At 39.7% G+C, this 17,301-nt stretch overlaps 1 protein-coding gene across 4 annotated transcripts in view; it reads right to left on the reverse strand.

Annotated features, from left to right (window-relative positions):
* Positions 1 to 890: 890 nt before the first annotated feature.
* Positions 891 to 17,301, reverse strand: part of cdh4 (cadherin 4, type 1, R-cadherin (retinal)) — a 240,945-nt gene continuing 224,534 nt past the window's right edge. For all 4 annotated transcript variants that reach the window (XM_041981128.1, XM_041981127.1, XM_041981126.1 and 1 more), the window contains 5 exons: positions 7,807 to 8,043; positions 6,849 to 7,082; positions 6,623 to 6,762; positions 1,942 to 2,106; positions 891 to 1,124 (listed from right to left, as the gene is read on the reverse strand). In XM_041981128.1, the coding sequence (XP_041837062.1) occupies positions 918 to 1,124; positions 1,942 to 2,106; positions 6,623 to 6,762; positions 6,849 to 7,082; positions 7,807 to 8,043 (983 nt within the window). In that variant the 3' untranslated portion in view covers positions 891 to 917. The remainder of the gene's footprint in view (positions 1,125 to 1,941; positions 2,107 to 6,622; positions 6,763 to 6,848; positions 7,083 to 7,806; positions 8,044 to 17,301) is intronic.

The raw sequence follows: 17,301 nt of genomic DNA on the forward strand, positions 1-17,301 counted from the left end.
AGTTCACAGAGGAAAGGCAAGCATTTTCCAATGAATTATAAAACCCCCACGCATATAAAAACAGTGTCACGCCACGTCAGCGTGCTGCTGTAGTCGTGTTGACAGGGGATGTTTGTGAAAGTCAAGCTGAGCAGGTTCCTCAGAGAAGGTCGTCTTCCCGCATCAACTCTCTTTTTGGCTTCTTTCAGGCCATAATTCATTGGGTTATGATGTCCGATAGTTTGTCCTGGATCGTGTCCTTCCCCCCTGCGACTGACTGCTGGGGTTGTTCATGTGCACCACTGTGAAAGGGAAAGGAGAGAGTGACAGGCAGGGCTGGTCTGAGGAGCACAGGGTGGGGGAGGACGCACCTCCACTGTACTGCACAAATGGCAACCGATCCTGAGATAGCAGGAGTCTGATACAAAAACACACCACAAAAGGCACTTTATAAAATGACAGTGCTTCTGTTCTAAGGAAATTCAAGTTGACAGAGTTAAAGAGAGAGTCAGAGAGCGTCTTCCCGAACATATTCTCTTCAGTGTGAGACTAAAGCCAGAGACGGTTTTGTTTTAAACAATCAATCAAAGCACAAATTCACTACTGGTGTCTCTCACAACGGCCTTGATTTGTCCCCAAAGACATCCAGGTCCAGTGCGGTGAGAGAACGACGAAAGTTAAAAAAAATCAAAAGCTCAAAACTTCACACTACAAACTCATCACTAAAAATCATAAAGCCAGAATACAGTTCCATTGCAGCAGAGTTCACGTCTGCGGGCGAACCAACGCAGCCCAAAGACAGGGTCCATTCCTCACATGTCACACCTGGAGCCGTCTTCATGTCGTCAGCCCCTGCCTGTGCTTTGTAAGAACGTCCATCCCACCTCTCCTGACCCCTGCCGCAGCCCTGCACAGCCCCCCCACCCCCCACTCCACTCTCAGTCATCGTCCCCTCCTCCGTAGAGATCGGCCAGCTTCTTGAAGCGAGGACCCCAGTCGTTGAGGTAGTCATAGTCCTGGTCTCCTGAGCTGGTGGAGTTGAGTGAGCTGACGGAGCCGGCGGTTGAACCACTGCCCTCATAGTCAAACACCAGCAGGGAGTCGTAAGGAGGGGCAGTGGGGTCGTTGTCTGCTGCCCTCAGACCCTGGAGACATCAAGAAAAGAGACAAAAAAACCTTCACTGAATTCTACTGTATGCAAGTTTTAAAAAAGGGTTAGAGCAATCATTAGCAGTTTGCTGCTGCAGGGGACAGAAGTGGCATAAATTATCCAGAAACCGACCTTAATCAGCATTTTCAGCCTCCCTGGTTGACGGTGGTGAAGGATACACTGAACTGAGCTGTAATTCTGGGCATTTCTGTGAGTAACTCCAAAACAACACTGAGAAGAACCAGTAGCACCGATGTGACTGCTGCATTGCAGTTTGTTGTGTTACATAAGAGCATTTTTATGTAGAAAGATTTTACCAGGGTTGCTCAGAAACACCCACCCCAATTAACCTGAAAAACTCAACCCTGGAACAGGTCTTGAAAGAGTGATTTCTACATTTTGGATCATGCACAATTCATCATGATTTCTTGCAGTGGAAACAGGCCGATCATTGTTCTATAACAACATAATGGAGAAGCTAATTTTCCACATGGGAACAGATTCAAGGTGCAGCTCTTTAAAAATCGCAGTAAACTGGTCTTATCTGGCTCACCCACCCATAAAGTTTTTAATGATCCTTCAGAGCTTGCAAGCTGATTTAGTAGCAGACACATCTCTGCCAGAGCTGCTGCTGACAGGAATTTCAAAAAGAGAATCTTTGAATTTTTCACTTTCAGATATAAATAAGTGATATATAATAAAGCGCTTCTGACTCCTGCCTGTTGACACAAAGTTAGGAGCTTTGGAAAGAAACTCCAGCAGAAGTTCTAACCTTTGCACATCTCCACAGAAGGCTTCAGTCTGGAACTTACATCATTTATGAAGTCGCCAATGTCTCCAGGGTGGGGCAGACTGGGTCTGACGGGGTACTGCGACTCAGCAATCACAGGCCTCTCATCCACCCGGCGCACCCCCGTTGGCTTACTGATGATGTGATCCAGAGACTCTGGCTGCTGCAACTGGCTCAGGTCGTAATCCTGTGTGGAGATCAGAGACAGAGAATGGAGCCTAAGTCTGGTGATGAGGATGAGCATCTTCATCGTTATACAGTCGTGTACTGCTTTTAATGCATTTCTCTTACTGAAGAAGGCATAAGGTTTACAACAGGTTTGTAATCAGCAACAGGTCATAATTTATACACACACATATATTATATATATAGGTTTATATATAGACTGAAATAGCTACAAGATCATACAAGATCATGAGCAGAGCTGTGGTGTTTTCTTACATTCCTGACAATACACTATAAATGTACATTTTCTACCATATTAAATAAAATGTTATAAACAATAAATACTTAGTATTTCTAAGTATAAATCTCATCCTTTGCTGATATTTATGTGCTGGTTTATTTCTCTGTAATGACTCACAACAGATTAATAGTTTGTTTGTTAGTGTTGCTGTCGGTTATTTAGACTTTTCTTTATGAATAAACATTATTGTTGACTATGAATACAAACTGAACAGGTTGTTGAACTTTCATTACTACCTCTCTGCAAACTGTAAATAAATATGCCCACTAAAGCTTCATACACGAATTTCTGAGGGAAAATAAGCCTCTGAACTCAACAGCCATCTGTTACTAGTGTGTTTTGGTGATATTGATTTTTTGGGGGTGTGTGGGTGTAGGAAAATAGCAAGTTTTAAATATGGAATAAATAACTATGTTTTTCTTTATTAATCCTTTAGGCACCAGAGTTTGAAAAGTTTTAAATACATTATGGAAATGAAAAAGACAAAACAAAACAAAACAATGTATGTCTGTATATGTATATATATATATATATATATATATATATATAGCAAAGGTAAGATATGCTTTCTGACTTTTACAAACATGAAGCATAAATCGGATCTTCTTCTGCCTCTGGTTCAGTGAATCTTGGTCATAGCGAGATGAAACTTCCAGCTGTGGAATCTGTGAGATGTGAGCTTTCAGTAGAGGAGTCGTTTGTTCGTGTTCATGGGGAAACATCGTGTTTACATATTTTTCGGACTTTCTGTAGCTGGTCTTTGAATTATTTGTTGTCTTAACTGTATTTGGTGGTCATAGAAATGTTTTTGCTGAGCTGGTAGCTGAGATTCTGGACTTTCTGTGGATACCACACATGTTTATATTTACATCTACAGACCTGACGTTACACCCGGAAACGAGACGTTAACCCCTTAACTCCCGGTAGCGGAGGCTGGAGGTGTAGCCAAGCTAAAATTGAAAGTTTAGAGAATTTATATCCAGAAATGTGGATAATGAAGCAGCGAAGGTGCATGGATGGAAGTTATTGTGCATATTGTGAATATTTCTCTCTCCTCACCATCTAGAAGCTGTGAGATTCTCATCCTGCTTTCTGTCTGTTCACCTGATGCTGATATTCATCACATATTGTTCCTTCTGTGTTTAGAAGGAAGCAGCTTCACAGCTTTAAATTCATCCTGCTGACTTTTTACCTTTTAGTTAGTAAATCCTGAACATTTCGTCCTTCTTTCTCATAAATATTTGATTTTATAAATATATATGAAGAAATATTTTAACTGTTGATGTTTAAAGAGAAAACTGCTGCTAAACCTGTTTATGTGTTTAGTGCAGGGGTCTGCAGCCATTCAAATCCAAAGAGCCATTTTTCCCTCAGCTAGCTAAATAAAACTCCTTTAGAGACGCAAATGTTACCAGACTTTTCAAAAAGGCAACTTAATATATATTTTTAATGAAGATCCTTGACAAAAAGAAAATATGATGAAATAAATAGCCCCTGTGTGCAGGTTCACCACATGGAATTAATATTTAAAAAGGATAATTGGGAAGATTTACATTTTTTAAAAAAAAATGCCAAAATACTGTCAAATTGCCAACTTTTACTTTCAATATTTGTAAGTAAGCATGAATGATTGCTACAGATAAGATGATCAAAGTTGACTGAGACTATGGACAAAAATCCAACTTCTCATGCTGTTTCTGGATCTGCAGGAAAAAAAATCAATCAGGAGATCAGAGAAGCAATCAGAAACCTAAAGCCTGCTGCTGCTAGAAAAATTCAAACACAAGCAATATGTGCAGCAGAGCTAAAACTCTATTCATTGATACAAGATGTTTCAGCACTGAAAGATGTCAGAGGTTCAGATCTACTTACTCATTTAACACATGGACAACAAATCATAGAACTTAATGAGGAGCAAAAGTATTGAGGCCTGAAATCCCTTCGTGTAAATCCATGAAAAATGCTCATATCCGATAAGCCCGCCAAGATTTATAACTTAAGTGAAACAGCTTTAATGCATATAAACTGGGTCTGTAATAAATTTACAGACTAGAGAGACATTAACTTCATTCAGCCGCTTCCACTTCTGGTCCTTAACATTGACCTCGTCTTGGCCTGCTTTTCTTCTTCCTGCCTAGAACAATATGCCCAAAATAATTAAGTAAATCTCCACAACTACAAAGGCTGTATTACTGTGTCACAGTAAATCCACCTGGAACACAGTAGAAAATGTAAATTGTTATCTCCTTCTAAGAGTAAACCACAATAAATTTAGTGATAACCACAGGACAGCAGCCCAGTTCACCTAGGAATGAGTAAAGTAATCCTAGGAATGAGTAAAGTAATCCTAGGAATGAGTCAAGTAATCCTAGGAATGAGTCAAGTAATCCTGGGAATGAGTCAAGTAATCCTGGGAATGAGTAAAGTAATCCAGGGAATGAGTCAAGTAATCCTGGGAATTAATAAAGTAATCCAAGGAATGAGTCAAGTAATCCTAGGAATGAGTAAAGTAATCCTAGGAATGAGTCAAGTAATCCTGGGAATGAGTCAAGTAATCCTGGGAATGAGTAAAGTAATCCAAGGAATGAGTCAAGTAATCCTAGGAATGAGTAAAGTAATCCTAGGAATGATTAAAGTAATCCTAGGAATGAGTAAAGTAATCCTGGGAATGAGTCAAATAATCCTGGGAATGAGTCAAGTAATCCAGGGAACGAGTCAAGTAATCCTGGGAATGAGTCAAGTAATCCAGGGAATGAGTACAATAATCCTAGGACTGAGTAAAGTAATCCTAGGAATGAGTAAAGTAATCCTAGGACTGAGTAAAGTTATCCTGGGACTGAGTAAAGTAATCCTAGGACTGAGTAAAGTTATCCTGGGACTGAGTAAAGTAATCCTAGGAATGAGTAAAGTTATCCTGGGAATGAGTAAAGTAATCCTGGGAATGAGTAAAGTAATCCTGGGAATGAGTAAAGTAATCCTAGGAATGAGTAAAGTAATCCTGGGACTGAGTAAAGTAAACCTGGGAATGAGTAAAGTAATCCTGGGAATGAGTAAAGTAATCCTGGGAATGCGTAAAGTAATCCTGGGACTGAGTAAAGTAATCCTGGGAATGCGTAAAGTAATCCTGGGACTGAGTAAAGTAATCCTGGGAATGCGTAAAGTAATCCTGGGACTGAGTAAAGTAATCCTGGGAATGAGTAAAGTAATCCTGGGAATGCGTAAAGTAATCCTGGGACTGAGTAAAGTAATCCTGGGACTGAGTAAAGTAATCCTGGGACTGAGTAAAGTAATCCTGGGACTGAGTAAAGTAATCCTGGGACTGAGTAAAGTAATCCTGGGAATGCGTAAAGTAATCCTGGGACTGAGTAAAGTAATCCTGGGAATGCGTAAAGTAATCCTGGGAATGAGTAAAGTAATCCTGGGAATGCGTAAAGTAATCCTGGGACTGAGTAAAGTAATCCTGGGACTGAGTAAAGTAATCCTGGGACTGAGTAAAGTAATCCTGGGAATGAGTAAAGTAATCCTGGGAATGCGTAAAGTAATCCTGGGACTGAGTAAAGTAATCCTGGGAATGAGTAAAGTAATATCTGAGGAGGAACTGTGCTACAGTAGAAGGTTAAAAGTGAACCTGAGTAGGTTTCCAGGTGTTTTGATAAAGGTGTCATACAGGTAAACATCTCAGGAAGCTTTTGGTTAAATGTGAGTACCTAACCTTCTATTAATCATTAGAGTCAGAAGAATCCAGGGATCACCTTCAAATTCATCTTAGAAACACCATGAGGCTCCAGAAAGAAGCGAAGCCCAAGATAGTCTATAATAGGAAGAGTGAATCCTTCACTATAAAACCTCCTTCATCTCTATGGAAACCAGCAGGACCTTCATGATTCTTTTCAGAGGCAGAGTTATGAGAAGCTAAATTCAGAGCAGTTAAATCTAGTAGAAAAAAGGTGTCCCAGATGAACCAATAGATTTAAAGTTCAATTCAATCCTTCATTCTGAACATTGACAGGATGGAGGGCCAAGGACAACTATGTTCGCTCTTCCTGTGTGTGGAGTGTGTGGGTTTAATTAGTGTCTCCTTTGATACTCATCTGTGAACTCGGGTCACTAAACAGAAATCCTTATATGAAGTATTAAAGCCATCAAAAGTCATCTTTAAACAAGGAATGTTCTTTATTTCTTAAAAACATCCCTGCTGGTTTCTGACCTTGGTGGGTGATGTGTGCATCTACAATACCTGGTCTTCCTCTCCTCCTCCCTCCTCGTCATACTTGAGGATGTTGTCTCTGACGTCGTCCTCTGGGTCAATCAGCAGGGGTTTTGCCTGCCGCTCCTTCTCTCTCCGCTTCATCCAGACCACGAACAGCAAAACCATGCCTGTAAGAAACAAACAAAGCAGTTTTTGTTAACAACTCAAATGGCTTGTTTTCTGAACAATGCTCCAACAATGCTTCTGCACTCACTGAGCAGTATGATGATGCAGATAAGTATGGCGATGATGGCTCCAGTGCCGAGGCCGGCAGCAGCCACGGCCCCCGTGGTGCTGCAGTCCCCATTATTGTCACAGGGACACACTTTGACCCTGATCAAAGAGCGGTTGGACAGAGGAGGGTTCCCCGAATCGGACACTATGACGGGAATTTCATACACACCCGCCTCAAGGTAAGGAATCCTTAGCCTCAGCTGAGCATAGTCCCCTGCAGAATGGAGATTAGATAGCGAGAAAGACAGTTGGACAGATATGGAAAAAGAGAGGAGGGGAAATGGGGAAATTATGTGGTGTACTGCAGAGAAATCACATTTTGTATACAGCAGGATATCATGTTATCTGCCAGAGTGATTGACATATGAAATCAAAGATGCATCAAAACAAACCACACTGCGAACATTCTGACATGCATGTACGTGAAAAGACATTAAACACCCAAGTGCATAAAAACTACAGTGTGTACCATTCAGCATCTATCACTCAGTGAAGCTAAGACAAGAGGCTCAGTGGGAGAAGAATCCAGGTATGTGATCAGATTTGTCCTCAAGACAACCGCTGTGATACATCCATCTGGCTGGATTAGGTGACAGATCGGCTGCTCGGGGGACTGAGAGATGAATGGCTCTCATTTGTCACAAACGATGGATCGTGCGTCAACACTGGATGGCACCCACGTTTCTCACTGTGAGCTTTCTGAGACATTTTCTTAAACTTGGACTTTCCTTCATAGCTTACAGCAGTCCCTGTTCCAAAGATTAATGTTGCCAGATTCTGCAGGTGGGGCTTCGGCCCCTCATTAAGTTTATGGTTTAATTCAGCTGAGAATGCAGAACAGTCATCCTTCATCCTTCTATACCTCCAAAATTTTACACTACAAGGGTCCATTTCCTGAGACCTGGCTGTCTGAAACACAATGCCCAGCATTTAATTACCGCTCAGTCTGGAAATGGTCCAGTTGCGACGAACGCTGCCGGGAAAAGATGGCAGCTCGAAGACAAAGGGCCCAACGTTGGGTTCGGCATCAGCGTCTGAAGCTGTGATGTTGATCCTTGAGTTTTGCCGTGCGTGTTCGCACACTTGGGACTCGCGAGGGATCAGCACCGGTGCATTGTCGTTCACGTCGATCAGGTAAATCTGGAGGGTCCCCGTCCCACTGGCTTGAGGCGAACCTGAGGAAGACCAGAGAGGGGACAATGTGATCAAAGGACAAGATTGTGAGGCAATAACACACAGTGCTGAAGCAGCAGAGGAAAGATGAAATTATTAAAAAATGGAAACAGAGGACAGGGGGATGAGAGAGCAACAGAGAATGAAAGTCCAACCTTTCATTTACATTGTTAGTGAAACTGGAAAAATTAGATCCCCCCAAAAATTACTGAGCGGCTTAAAATGGAGGGGCAGTACGTAGCTGTAGTAGCGTGCACACACAATACAAAGAAAGGACAAGACACAAAGCAAATCTCCCAGTTCTCGTCTGCTGTCTAAAAAGTCTGAGGCGAGAATGACAGAGACAATGCTTACAAAAAGATTCCTATTATCTGCAATCTGCAAAGCCCCATGGGAAATGAGTCGAACACTAACCTTTCCCCACCAGCTCATCATAACTCGCTCAGGGTTTCTCCTCATTGCCAGATCAGACCAGAACCAGTTCAGGTTCAGTTTGGTTGTATGTACTGTTTTTAAACTGAGTGAGTCTTTTTTTTCCCTGCTGTTTGTGTTGATTTTGGTCAACATGATGAGAATAAAGGCCTCAGGCCCATTTCCAATCCAGCTGTTTCTGACTCCAAACCACTGAAAACACATGTAATGAGGCTGAACTTTACGGTGAAGGTCAATATTTTACTCATGGGCTAAAAAAGGCCTTTAGTAAAAAAAAAAAAAAAGAAAAAAAGAGTCTTTAAAACCAAACATAGCAACAGCTTTATCAATCACAGCACAGTCTTAATCCAACAACACTTGAATGTGCAGCTTGTAAAAAGCCAATGAATCCTATTTGAAAACAGAATTATGAAAGGATGAATTATGTTCGACCATTTCTGTGGGTTAAGCACCTATTCAGGTTCCTGGGATCATGATGAAAATTTTAGAAGTTAAAACAAAAAACAAGTGGTTTGTAATTTTTTATTTCATGATATAAATTCTTTACATGATTGTTCCCATTTGTGCTTTAATTAAAATGAGAAGAATACTGTACTTTGTATTAGGGCTGGGCGATTAATCGAATTTTAATCACAATTACGGTCTGGGTTTTCAACGATCATAAAAATGAAATGATCTGATTATTTTTGTCCTTCGCAGTTTCCTCTTGTGCTGTTTTCAGTTGCCAATCGAGCGCCACTGGCATTGCAGCGCTCTGCTGCAGACTCCTCCCACTGCTGCAGACTCCTCCCACAGCCCTGATTGCTGTCCTTTACTAAAATGCTCTCACATACTACACTGAAATCTACTCTTATATACTATACCGAAATGCTATCACATACTATACTGAAATCTCCTCTTATATACTATACTGAAATGTAGCTCCCTGTCTCATCCTTAACTCAGTGTTGGATAAAGGAAGTTCTCAACCCTATGTTACTGTTTTCATTTGTCAGTGTTTAAGTCAGTGTTGAAGCATCGTGCTGATGTAACTGAGATAGTAACTGTGTGGTTGTATTTATAAGGTTATATTAAAATTTGTGGCCGGGACACGGACATTTTCAACTTGTCATCTTGTTTGCAGAAAGCATAGCAGGTGTAGATTCTGTTCAATGGCAGTGGGATTGTTTAATTCTATTGATGTGGTCATGAGTTTATGATGACCAAGTGAAGCAGCTGGCTTTTTCAATACTATACTGGCCTCAGCAGATACTATTAGAAGGGTTAAGTCTAACACGACAGCAACCGGATAACTGACAGTAGCCAGTCTGAATGAGGACACGCTAACTAGCCACCTAGCATAACTCAGCAATTAAGATATGCAGTGCTGTCAAAGAAAGACCTAGACGGCACTGGACAACATACTCTTCATCTGCATTTGGAGTATTCTCCAGGATATAACTTGCAGTGCTGTCCAGGTCTTCGTTTTACAGGACTGCATATCCCAATGGCCGAGTTATGCTAGGTGGCTAGTTAGCATGTCCCCATTCAGACTTACTACTGTCGATTGTCCGGCTGATGTCGCGTTAACCCTTAAAAGTCTCTGCTGAGGCCAGAATAGTATTGGAGATGCCAGCTGCTTCACTGAGATTACTTCCAGGCGACTGAGCAGATATTAATACAGCATAAGTCTTCACAAAACATCTGTCACGATATTCTCCAACTTCTTCTTCTTCGGTTTGTTTTGAAAATGCACTCCTGTTTTTTTCAACTACGTGACTTCCGTTTCAACTGAAATGACTTCCTTTTCAAGTGAAATTCGCTCTCACACACACTAGTAGAATTCCTTTCATACATACTAGTGAAATTCCCTCTCACGCACACTTTTTAGAAATTTCACTATAGTGTGTGAATGATTTCAGTATAGTGTTTAAGAGGAGATTTCAGTAGAGTATGTGAGAGTATTTCAGTATAGTATGTGAGAGTATTTCAGCATAGTGTATGAGAGGTTTCACCATAGTGTATGAATGATTTCAGTATAATATATGAGAGGTTTCGGTATAATGTGTGAATGACTTAAATTTCACATGTGTCTGTGAGAGGGTAATTCTGAATAATGTCTCAAATGGCCCCTCATAGGAAAACAAAATGTCTCCAGACTAATTTTTTCCAGATCACACCAGGCAGAACATAGCTGCTGATCTGAGACAAACTGTAGCTATGGCGACCTGGTGGAAAGAAGCTAGTCTGGATTACCACAGACAACATTTCAAATGTCACACATTTGAAATGTGCACTCTCTCTCTTTCTCTAATCGTGTTAAATAAGCGAGATCTCAGTTTCAATCAAAATAATCGTGATTATCATTTTTCCCATAATCGAGCAGCTCTACTTTGTATTGCACTGAATAAAGTTTTAAAAGATGGTCCTTTAGTCTTTACTCCTCTGGAGGAAAATGCTCCAAAAGGGTCATCAAAACAGTTCAAAAGATCGTTAGCTGCCCTCTCCGAACGCCTTAAACAGCACAGACCATCATTAAGGAGAATTCACACCCTGGACACTCTCTGTTTGAACTGTTGCCGTCAGGCAGACGTTCCAGAAAAATAAAAACAATTTTTATCCATCTACAATCACCACACTCCATACTAAAAACACATACCATATGCAATATTTTTCCTAAGGGATGAGTGCAATAACAGGATGCACGCCTGTGTGTGAGTGATGGGTCTCTGCTTGTTCTGCTTTTTTAAATGTATCTTTTATTGATTTTATTTGTATGCTTTATATTAACTTCATATATGAAGTGTCTGATTTGATGGCACTTTTAAATCACATACTTTTTACAGTGACAATAAAGATTTTCTACTTTATTCTTTTCTAGTTGATCTGGGGGTGTGTAAGAACCACTGACATCTAGTGGTCAAACTGAAAATGGCAACCAAAAAGCCACCATTGTGTAACAATATGCATCTGTACTGGGGTTTTAAAAAGTTTGTGTGGGATAAAACAAGCCAACAAAACTTTGCTGCTTGAAGAACTTTAATCTTAATCAATGATTTCTGTCTTGGAAAAACAACACTAATGTGAATGCTTCTTTTCTGCCTCCACCTACCCAACCACTTTGACTCTTCATGCTTAGTTTCTACAAATAGACATATAAATATACATTTTCTCATAGTTTATTGTTATACAATTTAACTTATAATTAAAGTTATTGGTTTAAATTTATGCTAATTTGTCAAAGCAGGAAAGACTGTGTAGCACAGTGGTTGGCAACCGGCGACCTGTGGACCAAAATGGGTCAACTGCCAATAAATATCCTGTATAGGTAAATGTTTTGCTACCAGCTTTAGCAATAAACACCACACAGCTCTGCTAGTTCCAGCAGAGTCCCGTGTCTGCTTCACAACTGCTGGGTAAAGTGAAAGCCAGGTTTGGAGGTGGAAGCTGGAAACTTTAGCAGCTGTTTCTGTTGAAGTTTTCCCTGAGGGTGAAGGCAACAGACCAGAGCGGCACAGAACCGTCAAAGAAATGTTGCTTCAGGAGCAAAAAGATGGAAAGATGAGGAAAACAACTGTTGTTGCTGTGGGCGCAATGTTTAATTCACCTGGCAAAGAAGCTGCCCTGTAAGTGCAGGTTTAATCCCTCATTCTCATCTATGTGCTGAACAAAAGAGGACACTAGAGCCCAAATATTGTTAAATATAAAAGAATATATAAGAATATATATATATATATATATATATATATATATATATATATAGGGTCAGGTCACATCCTAATGAGTAAATCAGTATCAGTACAGTATTAATATTTTATTCCCAGTTAATAAAAATTATAAAAAAGAAAATATACTATATGCACAATCATGTAAGAAATGATTGAACTGATGTTTGTCAGCCAAGCTTTTAGTGTTCTATGACAGTTTTTTTCATGTCTATACAATACCTGCTCACATGAAGTTGACATATAACGATCACTAAGCCCTTTTTCTCTCAAACAATAATTTGCCAGTTTGCAGATGATGTTATACTATAACATTTTATTGCAATACATTGCTGTTTAACTCAGGAGTGAAATTCAGTGATGTTACTTCTGATCTCACCAGTTCCACCCTAAACAACAGAAGAATCCGGTGCACGCTGCATGCACTGCACTGCTGAACAAACAGTGATTTATTGTGGCCTTGATATTCAGTTGACAGCTCCCTGCACACCGACTGTCAGCAAGCTGATCTAAATTACCGATGCGGCGCAGCAGAGAAAGAGTTTACCCCGGCAGCTCATCAGAGTTGTATTTCAACCTTTTTTTTCTGACTGGCACACAGTAACTCGGTGCATCAACTATGTAAAGGTCCGTTGCCCCAGGCCCCAAGGCCCATCGACCGTCTTGTCGGTTATGATTGGCTGGGCGCTTTGTTGCTTCTTACGCTTCGCTTGAGTAGAATAAGTAAAGAGAATTTCAATCAAACTAGAATATATCCTATTGTTGACACTGGTCTCCACAATCAATAGGCAGTCAACACTTTGAGCTTAAGTTGGTGTACTGCAGGGCGACCAATGCCTCACTCAACACCTGGGTCCCTCCTACCTACACAAAGAGCAAGCATCTCTATTTGTAGAGCTCTGGCTATTTACCTTGGTGAATTGTTGGAGCAGCCAAGGTTGATTGTCAGGCCCTTCTTTGACAGACACTTTTTTAAATTGTTCATTTATGAAACTGTAAAGGCTGTAAAGGTTCGTATAGTCTCATTTATGGCAAGTTATATTATATAACCAATGTAGATGCACAGCGGGAAGCAGCTTTTGAATCTACAATGATGAAGGAGTTGCAGCTTTGAAATATGGAGATCTTCATTTGTTTCCAGGGGAGAAAAGTGAATCATAAATACGGTGAATAAAGTACGGACTCCATGCACATTGTTTAAGAAAAGCCTTCATGTTTATGGAAGCTGCAGTTTTAACTGCTTCTGTCTTCAGCTGCTGTTTGGGAATCTTTTAGCCTTCAGCTTGGTCATCACTGAAGAAAGGTAATTTATCAAGCTGAGATCTTGACATCAGACTGAACCACTGCAGAATACTGAGCTTTTTCACCTTTAAAGTCTGACTTGCTTTTGCAGCACATTTTGGGTTCTGGTTAATTTAATGTATGTATGATTGCCCTCATTTGATAAATACAGATGTTTTTGTGCTTAAGAACGTTCTAAATTTCATTGGTGGGGCAGAATTTACAACAGTTTCTATGAATGGTTTATAAATGAGAGCCTGGGAGTCTAATCTGGCCTTTTTATTTCTAAAGCAAACATAACTTTTTTGTACTTTTTCTTTGTGGGGACTTCTTTTTTATGGGAAATATATGATAGATAAAGATATGTCTACCTCCTGAGGAGTGCTCTACACTACGCAGGATGTTACGAAGGGATTTTTCTTTACTATGAAAAGATCACGTGATCCTTCACCAATTCACAAGATGTTGAAGCTGAACTCAGCTTTACTTTCCCTTTCCTTTTTCTCAAAATGCATAAAACTGTTGATTTAGTCATGATAATGTTCCCAGCATCTCTTTGAAGGTTTGTGGTTTGTTCTTAACATTGCAAAGTTGCCCTGTTTCTTTTAAGGAAACTCCTTTGACATGTTCCCTGCAAAAAGCATTTATCTAAACAAGTCTTACAATCTTATATTCAGCCAAAAAGTCTTTTTCATCTTGTATTGAAAGTATTATACTTGGCAAAAGCAAAATGTGTGAGATTACTAATCATGTTTTGAGGATATATATTTTTTTATTTCTTACTTAGTAACTGAATTGTTATTTTAGATGCATATTAGGTTAAATCATCTCACCAATACTCTGTTTGAGATCACACTGTGTCTATCACACCCAATTTTAGCTGTAAAAACTTGTTTTAGGACTTCCCAGCACTTACTCACACACAGCTTTCTTAAAATAAGAAAAAAAAATCTAGACTTTAGATAGTAAGAAATATCTTAAAACAAGTTGCGAAACACTCATTAAATTAAAAACCCTCAAAACTACCCTGTTGCATCTTTTCAGTGTTGTTTCTTCCTCACTTTAAGAGAAAATATCCTAAAACAAGAGCAACTAATTCAAGAAGTAGCAGGGCAGTGCACACAGAGTAGCTGGTGCTAGTGGCTCCAGTGGAAGAGCGGGCCGTCCACCAGTTAAAATGTTGAAGCAGAACTTTTTTTTAATTTATTTTTCATTAAGGCTTTTAATAGTAAATTTCAAATGAAGAAAAATCATCCAATTTTAAGAAATTTACTCTTAAAATGAAACACAGAAAAGAAGCACTGGGTGTCTGTAGCTCAGGAGGAACAGCAGTCGTCTGCCAGCCTGAAAGTCAGTGGTCCAATTCCAGGCTTCCCCTGACTAAATGCCTGAGTGTCTTTGGGCAAGACGCTGAACCCCACGTTGCCTCCTGATGTGTCTTATCAGTGTGCACGGTAATAAAAAGCATTTAGTGTGTAACAACAGAAGTGCTTAAAGAGAGTGTGAATGTGACATGGAGTGTAAAAGTGCTTTGACTGGTCAACATGACTAGAAAAGTGCTATATAAGTACAGTCTATTAACAGGCTGGTTTTGAGGGTTTTCACACATAATGAGGGACATGAAACAAATGTTTCACAACTTGTTTCTCACTTGTCTAAAGTCTAGATTTTCTGTCTTATTTCATATAATCTTACCATGTGTAATTATCTAACTGCATGGACATATAATTTCACTGGATTATAGTCTGAATCTTCTTAATTTAACTACTTTTTTCTCATATTGACCCCTTAAACATTTGTCTATTTTCACCTAAAACAGGTTTTTATAGATAAAGACCTGTTGTGGAGCAACTATTTTACTGGACTACTTTTAATGGACCCCTGTTGATGTAGCAGGATCATCTCCTGCTGGTGCACAGTATGACTTCATGTATAAATTAGATTGGTGACTGGTCAGAAATAAGTGTTTACTGTAGCCTGGAATGGTATACATCATTCACATCTTAAAATCTTTGTTTTCCAATGAAGTATGTTATGTGTAGGTACTTGGAAGGGAGACTTAGTAAAATACATATTCATTTGTCATGGGACATCTGGTACCAACGGGTTAAGAGAGCTCATTTTTTCAGTGTTGTTAGGTCTGGGTAGCAACCTTTTGCTGAAACTACTGCATGTGGAATCAACTCCAAAGTCGTGTTCATGAAATACACCTGTACAGGAATCCCTCTTTGAGTCAATATTCTGACTACTTCTGGTCTCTGGGGAAAAGAGTTCTGCAAAATCAAAGAGTTGTAATTCCTAACCTCTCCTCCTCAGGCTAGGGCTGAGACTCCACATTTCAGTTCCAACAACAACCTCCTCTCACACGATTAATTGCAAAAATCAATTATGGTTTCTTCTATTAGTCTGAAACTTTGGTCCACTAAATGATTCCTTGGTAATGCCATAATGAGTTTAGTGAAGCTATCTTATAAAATCTTGTGTTCAGGGCTTTTGATGATCAGTTTAAAACTCAGTGGGGCTGAGTTATGACGAGGGCAAAACTGCTGCGCTATTTAACATTTGCTGCGCAGTTTTGCTCTGGTTATGTTTCTACGATTAGCGCCTGATCTATTAAGACTGCTCCTGTTATCATTTGCGGAGCAAACAGCAGTATTTAAATGAGGATTTAGCGGCGCTGTTTGCTCTGTCATGTAAGGTTCTGGAGAGCAAGGAAACCGCAAACGCAAAATTAACTTTTATCCGATAGAAGTTGAGACAAATAAAGGAGACAAATAAAAATATTGCGGAAGTCGAGGAAAAAAATCTAAATGTCATCAGAAATGCTGCAATATAGTTTCATATTCAAGTTCAATTTATTTATAAGGCACACTAACAACAACCTTTAGGAACCAAGGTATTGTACATATAAAAACATGCAAGGAACAAATAAGAAATAATAAAGGTTTAAAAGCTATAAAGAAATAATAATAATAATAATAATAATAATAATAATAATAATAATAAAAGACAGGCATGATAAAGTCTTTAAACTTATCCAGCAATTCTAATATTGCAACGCTGGATCGTCTCCACAATCCTCTTCTCTGGCATTCTAAATATATTAATATAATAGAAAAAAATGCATTATCTTAGTCGCCTTTCATGGTGTCTGTGCCTCCTCCTTAAAATTATTACTGCAGCCATTGCGCGTATACTGTTGTGCCAATTAGCACCTGCTTTTCAGAAACGCTATTTTTAGAGCAAACATAAACACCGCAAACTATTTGCGGGCTACATGAATCCCACTGCTGCGCAAACCAGATTTATTTGCATAGTCTCCTCCCACTAATGTGCACTTTCTGGCCGGAACGCCCATAATGCATATGCAGTAGCTTCAGAAACGCAAAGTGGAGAGCGGCGCAGTTTTGCCAGGATAACTGACGCAGTTCCATGTTTGCGGCTTTGATAGATAAGCTTGGGCCGATTTTAGCGGAGCAAAGCCGTCTGCACCTGTTTTAGTACACGCAAAGCGTTAATAGATCAGGGCCAGTGTGCTTAAAACCTACATTTATCACACATGCAGTATGTTTTAATAGATCCATCCTCATCAAAGTACAACAATGATTCTTGTAAAGAGGCTTCTTCTATTTTCCATTATAAAGATTTTTTTTTCTCTTCTTAAGCCAAATTGTGAGCTTAAGAATAGAGGTTTTCATGTGTTGCAGAGATTTTTAAAACCACCAGAGGCTTTTTAAATAAAATGAACTTGACATGGTTTGAGGGTTGCTTTTCAGTCTTCATGAGCCATCGCTGAGTCTTTGCAGTCATCTCCTGCGCATAAACTCAGTATAACATTGTGCA

This window comes from Melanotaenia boesemani, chromosome 3, assembly GCF_017639745.1.
Source record: "Melanotaenia boesemani isolate fMelBoe1 chromosome 3, fMelBoe1.pri, whole genome shotgun sequence".
NCBI lineage: Eukaryota > Metazoa > Chordata > Actinopteri > Atheriniformes > Melanotaeniidae > Melanotaenia > Melanotaenia boesemani.